Here is a 20019-nt window from a genome sequence, read left to right on the forward strand (position 1 = left end):
ATGTACTACACTTGATCAATCCTAGCTGTCAATATTATATAAAAAAGTGTATGGTGTGCATGTTCTTTTCACCTGACACACATATTTTCACCCATCCACCTAAACAATGGAAAATAGGCTAAATTCTCCAGCTAAAGGTACTCCTGACCAAGGCTAGCTCAAGCCAAAATGAAAGTGTGGTCCCATGAAGAAGAGAAAAGATCTGAATATCACTTGAGAATTAATTTAGATAAATGATCTGACAGTATTCATGAGAATTTTACAAAGATTATTTCAGTAAGTATTTGAGTCACTTTCAGCTAACTTAATCATCTCAAAATCATTCAACTGGGTGGGAACTCTTTACATGGAGAAAGTTGGTTTAACATGTTAAGAGTAAGCGACTGCTGAAGCCGAAGCTAAAGCAGCAGACTATCTCTATAATGGCCTCTCTGACCAACACCACTAGCTGACACATTCATGGCAAGACGTCACGAGTCTTACCTCAAGACTCACCAAAACTATGGCAATCTACCTTCCACGTTTTTACTTTCTATACTAGAGGAAAAGTACTGTACTAAACCACAATGCGTTTGGATGAAGCTGCATCACATATGGACAAAAGGTGTGCTTCCAGTTAACCACCTCTTCACAGATCTGACCTGTAACTCGGCTTGATGGTGTCAGCTTCTTTTCCCTCCACCATAAAAGTTACATAGCGCACCTTTAAAGTTCCCAAATTTTAAATATTGTATATAAAGAAAACATCCAAATTCACGTTTATCCTTTTGTTGCCTTATTAAAAGAAATGGGATGGAACTTTTTTTATTGGTACCAGGCTCAGGGCGCAACTTTTCTAAACATCACTCCTTGAATGTAATTGCATGGGATCCAAAAAACTACACACTTCTTTAATCTTGCTGAGTTCAGATGGGCATGATTGACAGGTGGATTAGCCAATCAAAGACACATAAGGTCTGTCCGTATCGAAACAAATATGGCTGCTTACGACAGAAGAAAGGAGAATAAAATATCACAGGGGACTGAAAACACGGATTTCAGACATTTGATTGAAAATGCAGAAATATTGTATATATAACTTGTTTATGCTGTCATGTTGTCATGTGTTATGTTGTTGTTATAGTAGCAATTCAAATCTCTGTGTTTCTCTTGCATCACAAAAATTTGACCCACGTACCTGTGACCAGAGTTTGCGGAGTCTGGAAGGCGGCGCAGACCACCTCCCCGCCATGTTGGACCCCTCCTCTCCACTCCGACGGCTCCACTACTGTCTGTGTGAAAGACTGCAGGCGAAATATGCACGGCATCCTGCAAAGAACGCCACAGAAAACCACCAAACGTGAACTGGGAGATGAATGGTGAATCTGAACACGCACACATCAAAGACCATTCTGTGTTGACAGCCTTGCACTCTGATTGTACATCCCGACTCGCTGCTCGGGGGAAAACAGCACGTTACATGAAAGCTCTTCTTGTCAACATGCGTATCGTGGTTCAGTCTCATGGGAGTCTTTAGCCCACCTCCAAAGTCTTCACCGTCTTTAATCTTTCGTACTGTATCATCAACTGCATTGTTTTTTTTCTGCTCACAAGTATTTTTCACCATAAGTAAATCTGTCCTCTGCATTTGTTAAGTTAATGCCAATGAGGTAACCTGTCAGGAGCACTTTTCTCCACATCTTGTACCACAATACAGATCAGGACTCAGAAGAACGTAGCTGGAGAATTACATGATTATGAATATTACGGAGAAACCTGCAGTACGTCCATCCAATCAAACCTGTTTCTAAAGCTAGCAGGAGTGACCTCTGGGAAAGAAAGCGTTTAATTTGTCTGTTATTAATGTTCATATCTTGATTTACGGACAAAACAGCTCAATAAAAATCATGTAGAGCGGGTTAATACGAACATTTTAAAGACCAAAATAATGAGGCTCACTGCAGCAGTTACAGAGAGTTGATGGAGCTGAAAGCAATTCCTATTTAGACATTAGTTATGTCCATTTATACATACAGTCTATGAGCCAAAACTAGGTCAAGCTACTAACTAGGACACACGAAGCAGCACTTAAACATCTTGACAAACAATCCAACAAGTGCTGTATAGTGGTGTAGCGGTTAAGCTGCAACACATGCTCACCAGAGTGTCATGAGTTCAAATCCTGACTCCAATAATGTCTCTCCCTACTCTGGACTCAATTTTAAGGTAAAGGTTAGTTGCTTTATTTAGAGTCAACTCAAAACTCCACAAGACTAGCCCTATCCAATCCCAGAATCAAACGTAGGGCCTTCTTGGTAAGAGGCAAGCTCTGTATGCACTTTTGAACCATAGGTGAAGAACATGAATCAGTTTAAATAGGTCTGGTATAGGTATCAATACAGGTCTGGTATAATCTGAACCAACTGCTCCTATATTTTGCTTTTTTTTTTTCTGTCAAGCATTACGATTGCGGTTAGATTTGTGTTTTAACAATAGGATTTTATTCACATTCTAAAAGCGTCCAGAAAAATAGACAAAAAGACTGAAATATGAGCTGACAAACTATTACAAGAATTGCATTTCGGAACATGTTTGTACAGATCTAAACTACAGGGTTAGCAGTTTTATGCAAAATGTATAGTTAAAAAATTGCAGCCTTTGTGATTTGCTCATTTTGCTTCCATTGAAATTGTAATTTTGATATGATTTTGATTTTGATTAATCTTGCAAACCTAGTGTTATGATTGCTACATTAAGGTTCTCATCCATTCAAACGCTTACACTATATAATGGTGAATGGTAAATGCTCACTTTTTTATCCAGCGTTTTTACACCTTGAAAGCACTCAAAACGCTTTACCTCAAGGAACCACTCACCCATTCACACACACATCCATACGCCAGTGTACACAGACACTGGAGGCGAGGTGGGACAAGTGTCTTGCCCAAGGACACAGCAACAGCATTCATCGGCGGTAGCAGGAATCGTAACGCCATGTGAGTCAATGGAAAAACACTCAAACGCACCAACTGAGCTACTGTCGCCTCATAATCCAGTCAATTTCTTTTACAATTAGCTTCTCTTATAATAGACAAACAAATCTCCTGAACGACAACAAGTAAGTCATGTATAGGGCCTTTACCACTATGTCCCCATGTCTCTTTATTTACTCTTACTAAGCCAAAACAAATATAGTTTAAGACAGGCTGTTCTTGTTGACATGCATTTAGTCATCCCTGGGGAGTCTTTAGCCCACCTGCAACATCTTCTCTCCCTTTAATCCTTCATACTATTTCATGATTGCCTTTTTATTGCTCTTTTACTGTTGGGCAGGTATAGTATAAATGAAAAACGCACCACTTAATGTTTTGGAATGAGTTGTACGGCATCGGAAAGTGGTACTTATAGGGAGAAAAGCCATAGGAGCTCGCAATATATGTTTTAAACCTTGCTCTATGTGTTGAAACGGGAAAGAGCGTGAGTGATGGTAGTAATAATAGAAGCAGTTCCGACTATGTTCACTCTACAACTGCGACACCCAGGGGAGCAGGCAAAGTTAACTCTACTGTTGAAAAAAATGATAGTCTGGGGACGCAAATGGAGTGGCATAAAGTTGTGTTTGTAAGGGGAGCTGGCTGGTGAGTGTGATGATGATGAAGATGAAGAGTGGTAGGCGGTAATGCAGAGTTACAAGGGAGTGTGCTGTAATGAGAGGCAGAGGGTCAGACTGAATGGGAGCGCATTAGAGTCCAGATGTCGACTTGGAGTTAGAAAACCAGGCGGCAGGGCACAAGCTGTATGACAGTTTTAAGGGGAAAGTGGCTTCCAAACACGGAGGAAGTAATAACTAAGAGAGAAGTTGGTGAAGGTGATTGTAATGACTTTTGAGGGTAGGGTTTTCAAAAGTATCAAAAAACAGATACAAATCGATATTTAAACCAGCAGCAAAAAGAACCACTGAGTTGAAGAAATATCAATACTGAAAAAATCCCCAAAATATGACAAAATTGGACCTTTCTTAAAACGTTTTAGAGCAGTCTTGAACTTATTTTTCAAGAAAGTACTATTATTTTGTGCTGAAAATGCCATTCTATTGTCTAAGTGTTGGGGTTTTCTTGTTCATTGTGTTATCACAATTGGCATTGAGTATTGAGCCCGTTTCCTTAGTTACGAAATCGAGCTTGAAATTTTAGTTTTACTTTATTATTAGTATTACTGTGACAAAAAGTTGATTATTCTTAAAAATAAAATTAAAAATTTAATTTTTTCAGCTTTTAACCATTTGAAAGCACAGGTATGTTTAGTTTCTTTTCCTGTAGAAACAAAGTAACACAGTCTAACTTTCTGGAGGTGGCACATCACCTGAATGTTTGCCTGTTAAACATGTTAAAGCCATGTTTCTCCTTGAAGTAGATACATTTTATGCAGGACTGGAGCACCAAATTCCAGGCCCTGGGTACAAATCATCTTGGTGGGGCCACACTACATGTTGTCTAATGAAAAATGCCAAATAAGAGTCAGGTTTGTGGAGATGCAAGCCTGCTCACAGTAAGGACACATGTTTTTCTACAGTTTTCAGTGCCATAAAAACATCTAAAATAAACAAAAAAAAAAGTTCCCAAATTCTCTTCACTGTAAAATGTAAATAGTCGGTGTCAAAGAGGTGAATTTTAAACCTAATTAATGCATGATGACATTTGAAAACAACAACACTGTAGGCCCTCCCAGCCATAAAAATATGAAATTTGATCTTTAGCGGGAAGTAAACTTGTTTACATGCTGGCGTGACAGGACATAAATTAATACAAACTTAATCTTTGCATGCAGTCCCCTTAGTTATTATTTGCTTATATGCCAGAAAATATATAAGGCCATCTTCATGAAAATGTATTAGATGAGAAAAGATGGAAAACTGCTAGATTAACCTTTATAAATTGTACCTTTGCCAACCAAAGACCAAAACACTCCTCCGCAGGGGCAGGACTTGCGTTATGTGCACGTGGCGACCCTGAGCTGCGTTCATTCTGTGGAGGCAGCGGCCGTTGAAATCCCAAACCTTCCAAGAGAAAGGAGCGACACCTTAGACATTGCAAAAATCAGAGGTATACGGTCTAAATCAGACTTGGAGAGATTTATCTATGCATTTGTCTCCAGTAGGTTAGACTACTGTAACGCCCTGCTCACGGGCCTCTCCAAACAAGCGTTAAAACAGCTGCAGTACATCCAGAACACTGCTGTTCTGGTCATGACTAAAACCAGGAAGTACGAGCACATAAGTCCTGTGCTCAGGTCTCTGCACTGGCTCCTGTGGCTCAGAGAATAGACTTTAAATGAGCTCTGCTTGTGTACAAGTCTCTCCATGGCCTAGCACCAAAGTATATCTCTGACAGGTTAGTGCCATAAAACCAACTCCCACTATGAGGACTTCAGGGATAGGCCTCTTGCTGGTGCCTCTGGACTAAACATGGGGAATCAGCGTTTCAGTTTTATGCAGCTAAAACCTGGAACAGGTTTTGTCTCACATCTTCCTGAAGATGTGAGACAGGCCTCTACTTTGACAATATTTAAATCCAAGCTTAAAACGGTTCTGTTTAGCTGTGCATACGACTGAAAGGTTTTTATTCTGCACTCTTCGCTTTTAAGGTTAATTTTATGATGATTATTTGTGATTATTTATGTTTGATTGTGATGCTAATATCTTTGTTATTCTGTACAGCACTTTGAATTACTTTGTGTACAAATTGTGCTATACAAATAAACTTGCCTTGTCTTACCCCATCTTTCTATTACTGTGGTTTACAGCTCAATTTGTGTGTCCTGTCATCAACAAAAGGAATAATGACTGGCCTCATGAGAACATCCTAATTAAAAGGTCCGCTCCAAACACCTGATGTCCCTGACTGCGCTCCACAGGTTGGGTTTGATGAAGAATGAAGAGGAGATGAGTTGTGTCAGTAATAGGACTAAAGGGTCCTTAATTTTCAGCTGAGAAATTGTGTGGTGTTTGGGTTTGGAACATTAAGCTAGCACTCGTGCACAGGATGCATGCTAACAGCGGCTAACAAGATCACAGAGCTGGTGTGGCTGATTACGCTCATTCAAACAAGTTTTGAATGTGTGTCATTGGATTAGCTTGATGCGCTGCTGTTAGCTGAATGACACCTGATAATTGGATGAACCACCTGTGTATCACATGGTTATTTCTCAGAATAAAGTATGTGTAATGAGGATAACACAGGCATAACTAGTAATTAATTATTTTTTAAGTAATTAATATGTTTTCATTAAGTCAAATTGTCAGTGATGTGGTTCTTTAGTTTGAACGACAGGTTTGCAGCTAATCCAGATTTAGAGGAATCTGGGGTTATGTTTGTGTGAAATAAATGTCAGACTAAATGCCTTGTTTATTGTTCATGGATTTAAAATTAAAAGCCACAGCCACCTACAGGTCTGTTGGCTTAAGGTGAGACACTACAGGCAAAACTCATTTCACTCATTTCTAAGTTTTAAGTCCAAATAATGAGAGAAGAAAGTTGAATGTTTACACCAATTTTCGGTAAAATCTAATTTAAATACTAAATAAGACCCCCAAAATTCCCTCAATATTTTTGGTATCTAATATGTAAATAAAATGAAGTCACAAATTGCTCTATCATTTTGCCGAAGTTCTAGATATGTGCAAATTTGGCCATTTTACCAATATAATGCCACATTTAACTGAAAACAATATATGAGGGAAAAATGTATTACCCATTTTTCATTAAGTAAACTTGTGTACATGTTTTTGTTTGTTTTATTTTTATTTATTTATTTTTTCTATTCACCTGGACTGTCTTGCCTTACTTTGGTTAATTTATTTTATATGCCTTTTATATGCCCTTTACAATACAATTATTAAGGGATTATTTGGAGAAAAAAAAGATTAACCGATCAATTAACCATCTCCAATCTCTCATATAAACAAGTAGAACATTAATCAATAGAACTGCAAATGTTCATTTTTAACCATGTAAAAATATCAACAAGTAGAAGAAAGCAGGAGTGGGACATAACAGTACATTTTTTGAGTATTTTTTTTTTTAAATCTGTACTTCTACTTGTAATTGAGTATAAATCTAAATCTCATGTAATTGTAATTAGTTAATATTTCATAGAAGTTACTAAGTCCTGTACAAGTCCAAATCCCTCCACAACAGTTCTGCATCTCCTGCTCTGATTGGCTGGAGATCAGAGAATATGCAATTTTCTGTTTTTTTATTTAATCAAGTTTTCTATAAAAGCATTATCAAAAACACTTTCAAAATTGTGTTTCAAAGCAACACTGAGTAGTATTTTTCATGAGTACTTTTTACTTTTACTTAAGTACAATTTTGGCAGCACTACTTGTACTTGTAATTGACTAGATTTCGAGGCACGTACCTGTACTTTTGCTTCTTAACAGATTTTCAGCACTCTTTCCACCACCAAGTGTGGGCTTCGACAGCCTGCTTGTGTCGCTCTGTATCACCTCCGCCAATTGTTTTCTAGAGACTCAGAGCCTCAAGTGCTCCTTCTATTTACCCAGCACGTCCCTCCACCTGTTATCACCACTCCTGCTCCGCTCTTTTGCATTTCACTCAGTCCCTGCATCTCAATGAGGCCCGACCTTTAGCGCGCCTTACGGTTAGCATCCAGCTTCATTGCTTGTGTGTGTGTGATGCTATACCCACTTTGACCTCTCCATCGGCGCTCGCGGTAAATAGCCTGGTCTGTGTCCAATCGAGTGCCATGGTGGAAATGGGGGTGTTTCCATGACAACGGTGGAACTGCGTGACCTTTTGGCCCGTGTCAGGCAGCCAGCAGATCACGCAGGAGGACGAGTCGCCACTGACGACCTGGAGAAAAAGACAGAGATGGGGGATATCAATTTTTGCAATTGTAAGATATATTGGACTGCATGAAGAGGTGGGTCCCGTACTGCATTTTTAATAACTGCGGCATGACTAAACTTTTGCTTGCCTTTATTATGAGGAGACAGACTCAAGGAAAACTGCATCTGGTGCTGGCATCGCAAAAAGCAATAAATGTGTGGAGATACGCTGCCTGCCTCATTTACATAAAAAGTGAGTGTAACAACAGTTTAAAGCTTGAGTAGAAAGTATAATATTTGAGGTAAAAGTACACCAAATGTCACTGGAACCATCGATAAGTAAGAAGGTTGACTGGTTGTATGGTTGGCTGGTTGGTGGTTGGCTGCTCTTGTGGCTGACTGGCTTTGCAGCTACTAGCAAAAATGACTTAGAAATAGCATCCTATTGACTGAGCGTTTATAACCTTATGTACCAGCCAGATCAGTGAGGTCAGAAAAAAGCTTTTATTAAATGTGCCCAGATCTCAATGGAGAACACAAGGTGATAGGACCTTTGCTGTGGCTGCCCCCAAACTATAAAACAGTTTACGTCTGCACATGAGAGCTGCTCCCTCCATATAGTCTTTTAAATCTGCTCTTAAGACCCATTTGTTTGGCTTTTTAATACAATTTAAGTTGTATATTTGTAGTATTTTCTATATATGTACTTATCTTAATGTATATTTGCTCCCACAGGGAACTGTTTGAGGTCCTTTGAGTGTACTTTTATGGCAAAGTGGCCTCATAATGTAAAAATATCAGATGAATACATTGGAAGTAGGTGAGTTTTTAATCCATCCATTTTCTTCTGTTTATCCAGGGTCGCGGGGGCAGCAGTCTAAGCAGGGACTCCCAGACTTCCCTCACCGGTCCTCCAGCTCCTCCGGTGGGACCTCAAGGCGTTCCCAGGCCAGCTGAGAGATACTTGAACTCCTCCACTTGAGGCAGAGACTCACCACCCACCCGGAGAGGGCAAGCCACCTTTTTCGGGTCAAGAACCATGGCCTCGGATTTGGAGGAGCTGATTCTTATCCCAGCCACTTCACACTCGGCTGCAAACCGCCCCAGCACCTGCTGCAAGTTCTGGCTTGATGAAGCCATCAGGACAACTTCATCTGCAAACAGCAAAGATGAGATCCTGTGGTTCCCAAACCAGACCTGCCCCACCCCCTGGCTGCACTTAGAAATTCTGTCCATAACTATAATGAACAGAACCGGTGACAAAGGGCAGCCCTGGCGGAGACCAATATGCACCGGGAACAGGTCTGACTTACTGCTGACAATGCAAACACAGCTCCTGCTCCGGTCATACAGGGACCGCACACTCCATAGCAAAGAGTCCCAGACCCCATACTCCCGGAGCACCCCCCAAAGAACACCACGAGGGACATGGGCGAATGCCTTCTCCAGATCCACAAAGATCCATTTGGACTGGTTTGGCAAAATCCCATGAGCCCTCGAGGACCCAATGGAGAGTATAGAGCTGGTCCAGTGTTCCGCGACCAGGACGAAAACCACACTGCTCCTCCTGAATCCGAGGTTTGACTATCGGTCGAATTCTTCTCTCTAGTACCCTGGAATAGAGCTTACCAGGAAAGCTGTGGAGTGTGATTCCCCTGTAATTGGAACATACCCTCCTCTTCTTATACTGAGGGACCACCACCCCGATGTTGCAGAGACGTGTCAGCCAAGACAGCCCCACAACACCCAGAGACTTGAGGTACTCGGATCTTGTCCACCCCCGGAACCTTGCCACTGAGGAGCTTGCCAACTACCTGGTGCTTCAGCCAGGGTGATGGTCCTCCTCTGGGTCCCCAGTCTCTGCATCCTCCTCAGAAGACATGATGGTGGGATTGAGGAGATCCTCAAAGTATTCTTTCCACCGCCTGACAACATCCCCAGTCGAGGTCAGCAGCTCTCCGCCCGCACTGTAAACAGTGTCGGTGTAGCACTGCTTCCCCCTCCTGAGGCATCGGACAGTTTGCCAGAATCTCTTTGAGGCCGTCCGATAGTCCTCCATGGCCTCCCCGAACTCCTCCCAACCCCGAGTTTTTGCCTCTGCGACCGCACAATCCGCGGCACGCTTGGCCCGCAGTACTCGTCAGCTGCCTCAGGAGTCCCACGAGCCAACAAGGCTCAATAGGACTCCTTCTTCAGCCTGACGGCATCCCTTACTTCCGGTGTCCACCATCGGGTTCGGGGGTTGCTACCACGACAAGCACCAGACCTTATGATCACAGCTACGAGCAGCCGCATTGACAAGAGGTGGAGTGCAGGTGGTAGAGGTGGAGAACATGGTCCACTCGGAGTCCATGTCCCCAGCCTCCCTCGGGATCAGGGAGAAGTGTGAGTTGAAAACCCCCTAACAGACGCTCCGCCAGACGTTCTCAGCAGACCCTCATGACACGCTTGGGCCTACCAGGTCTGTCCGGTGTCCTCCTCCGCCAGCTGATCCAACTCACAACCAGGTGGTGATCGGTTGACAGTTCAGCCGCTCTCTTCACCCGAGTGTCTGAGACACGCGGTCGGAGGTCAGATGACACAACAACAAAGCTGATTATCAACCTCCGACCTAGGGTGTCCTGGTGCCACGTGTACTGATGGAGACCCTTGTGCTCAAACATGGTGTCCGTTATGGACAAACTGTGACTAGCACAGAAGTCTAATAACAAGACACCGCTCAGGTTCAGATCAGGGAGGCCATTCTTCCCAATCACGCCCCTCCAGGTGTCACTGTCAATACCCACAAGGGCATTAAAGTCCCCCGTAGGGATGCGACCCTCTTGTTCACCGGGGTGAACTCCAACATGTGGCAGCTGAGCTGTGAGGCAATTAGCAAGCCCCCACCAGCTCGCCGCTGCTCCTCGCGAGCAATGCCAGAGAAATGGAAAGTCCAGCCCCTCTCGAGGAGTTGGGTTCCAGAGCCCAAGCTGTGCGTGGAGGTGAGGCCAACTATATCTAGCCGGTAATGCTCAACCTCCTGCACAAGTTCAGGCTCCTCCCCCTCACGGAGGTGACATTCCATATCTCCAGAGCCAATCTCCATGTCCGGAGATCGAGGTCGTCGAGGCCCACGCCTTCGACCGCCGCCCAGATCTCTTTGCACCTGCCCCTCATGGCTCCACCCGCAGGTGGTGAGTCCACAGGAGGAAGGCCCCACGTCGCTCCTTCAGACTCGGCCTGGCCAGGTCCCATGGGGAAAGGCCGGGCCACCAGGCGCTCGCTACCGAGCACCCACCCCAGTGGGACCCCGGTAACGCCAATCCGAGTGATGTAACTGGCCTCATCCTTACACTTGTCATGGGGGCTTCTGAACCGCTCTTAGTCTGACTCGTCCCCGAAGACCTGTTTGCCATGGGTGACCCTACCAGGGGCACAAAGCCCCTGACAACATAGCTCCCAGGATCATTCAGGTGCTCAAACCCCTCCACCATGTTAAGGTGGCGGTTTAAGGAGTTTTTAAAGTAGAATAAATATGAGAATTTTATGACAGAAAGTTTAGAAAGTGGGTACTTCAAGGGCCTCAAAGGTTGACGAATGTACCTATTTGTTCAGGATTTTGAACTGAACACGTGAGATAAAAAATCATGGGATTTTCAAATTTGACTCGATCCATGATACTATGGGAAATTTCATGTGTATTTATGGCCTTAATACACTGTGTGGACATGCTGGCACTTGCTTTAATCGCCCTCATACAAAACCCACGGAATTATCAGTTTCTATTTCCGCATTATTTATGAGACTAAAGATTACAGTGTCCATTCTTTCCAAAACAAGTAATTAAAGCTTTAGGGTGCAACATTTCAACTTGTTTCAGACTACAGTAAAACCTTTAGTCACTTAGTCGACTAATTGGTCGAAAATTTGTATTAGTCAATGAATCATTTTATTTAGATTATAAGGATTTCTATGGCATAACAGCAGTAAGGGGAAGAGAGTGAAGATGAAGATGAAGGCTGAAGTACATAAGTCCATATAAAACATTAAAAACAGGTGCAGGTGTGTGTATAAAAGTTTGTTACCAGATTATTAAATTGCGAATGTGTCAGCAATGTATGCTTTTCCTTGGAGTGTTTTCCATTTTTGTGAAGCAAAACCGCTAAAAGCCCCTTTTCCCATCTTAATTTTGGTGCACCTAGTCCTTAGCCTTATGCAGCTATGTGAGCTGGTAATAAATGTTCCGGTATCAGTGATTAATAAGCAGGTGAGGTATTCTGGCAGTTTTTGAAGTAGTCCCTTATAGATACTTTTTATACAGTGCGGCTCTCTTCTAACAGATAGTGATAGCCAACCCACATTTCCATAGAGAACACTGTGATGGGTTTTAAATTCATCACCTCTTATGAAACAAAGGGCTGAGTGAAAGAGAGTATGTAAAGGTTGCAAAGTAGGCTGAAGTCTGTGTGTTTGTTATATCCCCATTACACAGTACAGAAAGAAAGGTTGCTTGAAACATTTCTATTCTGGAATTTAATGGAATACAAAATTAGGTTGTATGATAAAGTGATAATTTTCATTTTAAACTGTTACATATTTACAAGATATGTTTTTTAAAGAATAACTTAAAAAAACAAAACCAAAGGTATTTATAGGTGGTGACTCTTTCAATCGATGTAATATTTATATAAAGTGTATAAAGTTGACTTTATTTGACTAGAGCTCTATTGATTTCAGTATGGGTGTTATATGGCTCAAATGACCTTACTTGAGTACAGGTTTTGACTTCTCTGTCCCACGATACCTGTCTGAAGAGGCTGTTGTAAAGCACACAGGTCACAGAGCTCTGGTGGCTGGTAGTCCTTCTCTCTGTCTCTGTATGGGTCTGCAGCTGGAGGAGGTGGCAGTGGAAGCAGAGCAGGAGCAGATGTTTCTCCTCGTGTAGGAACAGGAGAGCTTGGGCGTCCTCTGGAGTCTTTGGGAACACCTCAGTCAGACGCTGGAGACACTGCTGACTGGAGAGGTCCCAGAGACACAACACCTGGACAGACAAGACAGACAGAAGGGAATGAACAAATAAACCGGACCGATAGGCGAGTGGGTCTGGAATCATATCCTGTGTTCCCAACTCCAGAGGGTGTGATTGACAGAAGGATTAACCAATAAGAAGGATGCATAGTCTATTTGGGTGAAAACAAGCATGGCGGCTTAGGAGTAAAAAACAGAAAAAAAATCTGAACTGCGAAACAGCGTATTTCTGCCACATCAACAATCGAAGTTATATACTTATATACAATTTTTTTAGAGAGGAGAGTCTTCCACATTTGAGAGACACTTGATACAAACTGTATAAAGAAGTGGACTAAGTGTGTATGACGTCACCCATAGAGTTTGGCTCTAGTCAAATGAAGCTCATCGAAGCTACCAGCTGTAGGGTGAATTTGGAGCCAAGTTCCACATTTGGAATTCCGACCGCAAGTATCACAGCAAAGACTCAATCTGGAGCAAGGCTTTTGATGGTAACGCCTGTTCCTGCCTGCACCGCTGGTTTAGCAGGGAATGGAAGCTTAGCAACACAGTCAATCAAACCAGTTGCTAACGCTAGCGGGAGCAACCTAGGGGAAAGAGGATGCTTGATTTGTCATTAATTTGTTATTAATATTTATATCTTGATTCACAGAAAAAATAGTGAAATAAAAACACCAAGATCATGTAGAGCGGGTTGATACAAACATTTTAAGAGGGCACCCATGAAAAAGAGGGCCCAAGTGCTCTCATTGGGTTCCCCTGTATAAATAAAGATAAATAAATGACGAGACTCACTGCACCAGTTACAGAGAGAGAGGTGACAATTTCAATGTAAAGTGAATTGGTAAAGATTTTCACACTTTTCCAATTCCAGACCCTTCTTGACTCAGACAGCGTGTAGGGACGACTGGTTATTCAAATAATCTGTGAACCTGTAGATCATGATTTGATATTTTAGACATTTTTAATCACAATATTGATCTAAAATAATCTGATAAAAGAAAAAAAGTCTAATTCCAACCTCCCTTTAATTGTAATTTTAGTTGTTTCATCTAGCACTTTTTACTTAATGTTGCATGCACTAATGCACAATCTTAAATAGTGTATAGTCATAGATATAAATAATATAGTTGTAGTATGTTGCAGCCGATTTCCTTTTCATATTTTGCTTGGGCTACATTATAGTAATGGCATATTTACTTGAACACACAGTGGGTGAAGTAGCCAGCTCTGGTCGCTCTGAAAACGTTGCTGCTGTAAATGTCAAATAAACTCTGAGAGTGTGATTTCAAAGGGCCTTTGCTCTCTGAAGAAGGCTCCAGGTTGGGTGTGCGGCGCCTGCCACTTAGCCTGAACGCGGCACTACTCTGCCAGATTGCTTTACGGCACAGGGATGACTCTTGCCGTTCCAGGGACTCTTCAGGAGTGAAAGTGAGATAAAGCTTTCAGAGTTTCCCTGCCACAGCAGATGGTGTTTGAGCACAAGGCAGATGGAACATAAATCACCTCTAAAATATTCATTCTCGTCAGAAAAGCCAAAGAGACTCCTGAACATCAACTGCACTACGAGCAGAGGAGAGGCGGAACAAGCCCCAGCATCCGCCCTGAAAGGAAAGGAGTGGGGTTCAAAACCAAAAGTCGGATTCATTTATATTTCTGCCATGAAATTAACATATTTTTATAGCAGTATATGTTTTTTGCACCTCTGCATTAGAAACTGCAGTATTTTAATGGTATGGTATTATCCATTCACGTAATCCAGTTGTTTGAAGTACGTAATATTGTTTTCTTATAATGGTATGAGGCTTTTTAAAGGTACATTATGTAACTTTTCTGGTGCTGGTTACGCCACTTGCCTGTCTCCATGGCAAGTTATTGCATAGCTTGAATGTTGACAGTATGTTATTAAATACATATCGCCTTTATTTAATCACGTATATGTTTATTGCTCCAAAATATCTTGAAAACCTACATTCTTACTGTAAGTCTGCTTCTCTACAGATCTGACCTGTAACTTGGCCTGGTGGCTTTACCTGCTTGTCTCTACTGAGATAGGCAAGTTTAATGCCATGCTGAAGAACATTTCAGCCAAAGTGTGGCAGGTGGCGGACTCTCCATTGGAAAAGTTATATAATAAAAAAAGTTTTATAATAAAATAATTAATTTATAATATGTTTTCATTATTTTTTGTCAACTAATACCATTAACAAAATTGTACTTTTTAACTGATGTTAGTTGGCCTGACCCATTCTCTTTTCTCAAAGCAAATCACTTTATGTCATCTTTCAAAATGTCCATATATCTCGTCTTTTAGTCTTCCTCTTCCCTATCCAACCATTCTAAACTACACACCCTTTTCCAGTGTTCGTATGTCACGTAATTTGCATTTTGGGCAGTTCAGATGGGAGATTTCTTTGAGAGCAGCGCTCGATCACATGACCTGTGTGCTTTCCTATGCTTTTGGTTAGATGCTGATAACGCACTGTCTCTGTTTGTGACTCAACATTTTGAGCAGAATCTATTGATAGAAACAGTAGTTATCCCAAACTTCATGTTCACTTGATACAAATTATCTTGCAATCCATCTTATTTGTTGTGAATTATATTTGACTCCCAGTGATCAACGCTGCAGAATTCCCATTTCTTTAACGACTCAAGTGTTCATGTGCAACTTCATCTCGCAAAGTTGTATTTCAGATTTATCCAACACCACATGAAAGCTGCATTATGACTACTCCTCTGATACAATTTCCACATTTGTACATCCATGTCTGCTTTGAGGTTTTCAGATTCTAAAATGTGATGATGTCATAATCGCTGATGGGGCAAGAGAACTTTCCTCTACTGATTACATTGTGCTTTGGCAGGAGATTTTTGATAGGTTATTGCACAAATGTTGAACCTGATAATTTCTATTAGTGACTAGTCCATAGACTGTATAAAGAAAAGGGTTAAGTATAAAGAAAAGGACTAAGCCAAATCCTATGGGTGATGTCACCTATAACGTTTGGCTTCAGTCAAGTAAAGCTCGTCGAGGCTAACAGTTGCAGGGGCGAATTCGGAGGAAAGTTCCAACCGCGACTACCATAGCAACCAAATAGCCAATCCAGAGCCTGTTGAAGGTAATGCCTCTTAACAACGCAGTCATTTAAACTTGTTGCTAACACCAATGGGAGCGACCTCGGGGAAAGAGTGCACTTGATTTGTCTGTTATTAATGTTCATATCTTTACGGACAAAATAGCAAAATAAAAACACCATGATCGGGTTAGTACAAACATTTTAAGACCAAAATGACAAGGCTCGCTGCAGCAGTTATAGAGAGTGAGTAAAGTTGATGGAGCCGGAAGCGTGTCCATACTCACTTCCTATTTGGAACATGGCAGCTAGTGGGTTAGCTATGTTTATGGACTAGACTCAAGAACTTTCATTTTTTATAACAAAACTCAGTATTATAACATTTTTCATTTTAGCTTCTCCACCTGTATTAAATATTATTGGCCTATAGAGTGTTGTGATGGCAGCAATATTTTTAAACACATAACAGTACATGATTCACAATTACAAGAAGTCAAATATTATCATCCAAGTACCTCATCTTTGGAGCAGCTGAGCAGTTGTTGCTTGTTCTGCATGAAGCACACAGCGGTGACAGGTCCGTCGTGCCCACAGAGAACCCCCGCTGGTTCAGAGGTCACATACGGATTCCACAGCAGCACCTGATGATCCATTCCCGCTGTGGCTACAAACAGGACCATCACTCACATTAGAGCATTCATTACAGGGACCACAGGCAGTCTGCTCACACAGCCCTACGCTAGCCTTGGGGCTGATTTTGATGATAATTATGAAGTATTGGGATTCCAACTAATAATGTTTTACCTGCAGATTTCATTTAGCACTACAAACATCTGCCACCTGTGGTTTTAGAACAGCATGTGGTCCTTTGCCCATATGAAGTGGTATATGCATAAAGCTACCTGCGTCAGACAGCATCTCCCTGCCTTTTAAAGCCATATTGTGAAACATAGTGACAAGTAAAATGTAAAATGCTGATACATAAACAAGCATGCTAGAGTGTAGTGACATTTGGCTCATTGTCAGGTGGTAACGCTTGAGTGAAATAGACTTCAAGCCGTACTGTGGAACATTCAAGTCAAAGGAAAAACATCTCCATGGAGACAAGCAGATGGGCAGATCCTGAAGCCAAAAAGTCACATTGGGCAACTTTAACCGATCAGACAAGTCTGAACTTTAAAGGGCCCGTATTACACTATTCTCTGATCTGTGTTATAATGAAAGGACAATCCTCATCACAAACATAACTGGAGTTGTGTTTTGTTTCATTAACACATGTTTAACACAGAAACCCTGCTTACTTAGGCTGAGCTCTTTTCTCAAACTGAAAACACTCTGTTCCACCTTGTGATGTCTTGTGGTAATACAGGAAGTGCTCCACAGTGTTTTTAAATTCCATACAACTTCACAAGAATAATTTGTTTTTTAGCAGTGAACGTGTCCATCTTGCATTTAATCAAGTGTTTTTATTGCTAAACAGTACATACATGCATTCTTACTATGAGAAAGCTTGTATCTCCACAGATCTGACCTGCAACTTCACTGTCATCACTGTTGTCTCTATGGACATAGATAAGTTGCCAAAATACATATCGGCTGAAAAAGCAGTAAAAAGTATAAAGGTAGTCCTCCTTTAAACCCACTTAAAACATGTCTATGGCAATTGTAGCTGCCCACAGGTCATATTTGTGGAGAGGTGAGACCGTTCAAAGTTATTGTTGTTTTGTTTGTTTGTTTGTTTGTTTTTTCATTAAAACACCCATACAGTAAATGCTTGTATTCTATTTGCATTAAATTCAGAAAATGCTGTTGGAGCCTGAGTTGACTGATCCACCAACAATATTTCATGTATTATTGTTATAGGCTCCATTTGCGCATTCATTTCAGATGCGGCAAAAACCTCAATTATTTTTGGCAACAACTGACTCCTCAAATACAGAATGGTGATTTAGCGCACCAGAGTGATCTATTATTTTCTCTGCAGATTGACAGAAGTTACCTATGAGCTTGAGTTGCTGGTGATAGTCCAGGTCCCACACTCCTCTCTTGGTGTAAAATGTGGTGAGCCTCAGTCCGCTGCTGTCATTCCTCCAGGCCACCACCAGGCTGCTGCTAGGACTGGTGCAGCAGGACAAGAAGGCCTCCAGTGATCCGACATAACTCACTGCAAGAGACGGACAAAAGGTTGGAGTAGAAAACAAGAAGGTGGGTCAAAACAAGGCAGAGAGTTTGACTTTAAAAGCGAGATCCGGTTGCTATGGGAAAGGTAATTAGGTTTTCATTGTTTTATTGTATTTGTTGAGAAAGTTACAAACGCTACATTCTACACTCTAACATTACAAGCTATTTCTCAGTAGAATTCTGTAATAGTTATTTTGACTCATGCCCTTCAAATTTCAGCGTAATTGGAGACATCTCTGAAATTATCCAATAGATACCATGGATTTTGCAGTATATGTAACCCTGCCGTCTTGTCTCCATGGAGATGTTTTTGCTTTTCCTGGAATGTTTCACTGCATGGGATTAATAATGATAGACTACATTGGATTTATATAGCTCTTTTGAAGACACCCAAATCACTTTACGTGACTGCAGCTGCCGCCTCAAAGTGGCACTTGGTATTCTCAGCCGTCTCCAAGTCAAATATTTGGAGAGGCGACACCTGTAATTGAATAAATGTGAAATATGACTTTACTGCCATACTGTGGAACATTCCAGATGAAGCAATGACATCTCCATGGAGACAGCAGCAGGTAGAGGACCTCCCCACCTGTAACAGTAATTGAGCCTGGATTTTTGTGCTCCACAGTTGCCAGCAGAGGGCGCACTGACTAAAACAAAAAAAAAATTGTAACAATGCGCTCAGTGAACAGCTACTAGGCTGTTTAAGTGTGATATATTGCTAAAGTCAATATAAATGATAAAAGATAATACTGAAACCAAACCATAAAGCAAAATTATCCCCAAAAAAAGTATTCAAAATGTGCAAAATTGTAAATAAATAAATAAATACAAAAAACTAACAGAATGCAACACTTAAGTAGTTAGTTTGTGTCTAAAAGGAGTCATAGCAGTTCATAAATCAATTCATAGTACAAAAAATTAACCAAATATTTCTCACTAATACAAAGAAGAAGTGCCATGATAAACCGCTTCTTCAGTTCTGGTCAAATTGCTGGTGGACACTGCCTTATGTCTGTCTGAAGGGAGGGGCTAACTACACTGAAACTGCAGACAGCTATTGTCTCCAGTTTCAGCCTTTACAACCCTATTCAATCTTTAATGGCCCTCCTGTTGTTCTCTTTTGTTTCTTTTTGTTTGTGTTGGCTCTGAGGATGGAATCATAGATCTGTGAGAGATTATGTCTCAGAGATTATGTCGCACAGGAATGGGGTCTGACCAGAACTGAAGAAGCGGCTTGGATGAGAAGCGAAAAGTCTTCACTCCTACAAGGATTTGTCCAGTTGACAGATTTAAACTTCATTTTTTGCTATGGATCTGACCTTGACGACTGAGGGATTACACAGACATACCACAATAAAAGTACTTTTCTGTGTGTTATGTATTGAACAATATATAGTAGTTATAGTTACTACTTTAGTCATCATTATAGTAGTTATTGTGACAGATGTAGCCATAGAGCGCTAATTGAGCTTCTACTTGATGCTTACAAGTAGTGTATATGCAAGTTACCAACAGAAGTAAGTTGAAAATCAGACTGATATGAACCCCTCCCAACCCAATGCAAAAACAACATTGCAACATATTTTGATGATGACATCGCTCCCAACATTTCATTTCATCAAATTATATCCTCCTCTCGCTTATGTCAAAGTCCTAGGAGAATTGTAAACGACACCTTCGTTCTCAAATAAGCAAATGGGCATTGACTGTGGCGTGCGGTTAGCGATGCTCAGTGATCCATAGAATTAGGCCGGTGCGGTTTGCTCGGTGGCATTACACAAAATTTAATGGGTCTTGCGTCACTGTTCATCTCAATTAATGCTATGTCTGGAAATGGCTAATAAGAATGCTGCGTGTCTGTATTAAGAGTGGATTTGCTTTCTGAGATCGCATAAATAGTTTGATAGCAAACGACAAGCAAGG

The 20019-nt window shown here is 41.3% G+C and overlaps 1 protein-coding gene across 1 annotated transcript in view; it reads right to left on the reverse strand.

Moving 5' to 3' along the window:
• LOC117380664 (WD repeat-containing protein 49-like) overlaps positions 1-20019 on the reverse strand; it is a 53252-nt gene that overhangs the window by 21642 nt on the left and 11591 nt on the right. The window contains exons 7-12 of the mRNA XM_055226202.1: positions 17912-18076; positions 16428-16576; positions 12612-12848; positions 7689-7853; positions 4920-5035; positions 1178-1308 (exon numbers count right to left, since the gene is read on the reverse strand). Of these exons, the coding sequence (XP_055082177.1) occupies positions 1178-1308; positions 4920-5035; positions 7689-7853; positions 12612-12848; positions 16428-16576; positions 17912-18076 (963 nt within the window). The remainder of the gene's footprint in view (positions 1-1177; positions 1309-4919; positions 5036-7688; positions 7854-12611; positions 12849-16427; positions 16577-17911; positions 18077-20019) is intronic.

This window comes from Periophthalmus magnuspinnatus, chromosome 13, assembly GCF_009829125.3.
Source record: "Periophthalmus magnuspinnatus isolate fPerMag1 chromosome 13, fPerMag1.2.pri, whole genome shotgun sequence".
NCBI classification, from domain to species: Eukaryota; Metazoa; Chordata; class Actinopteri; order Gobiiformes; family Gobiidae; genus Periophthalmus; species Periophthalmus magnuspinnatus.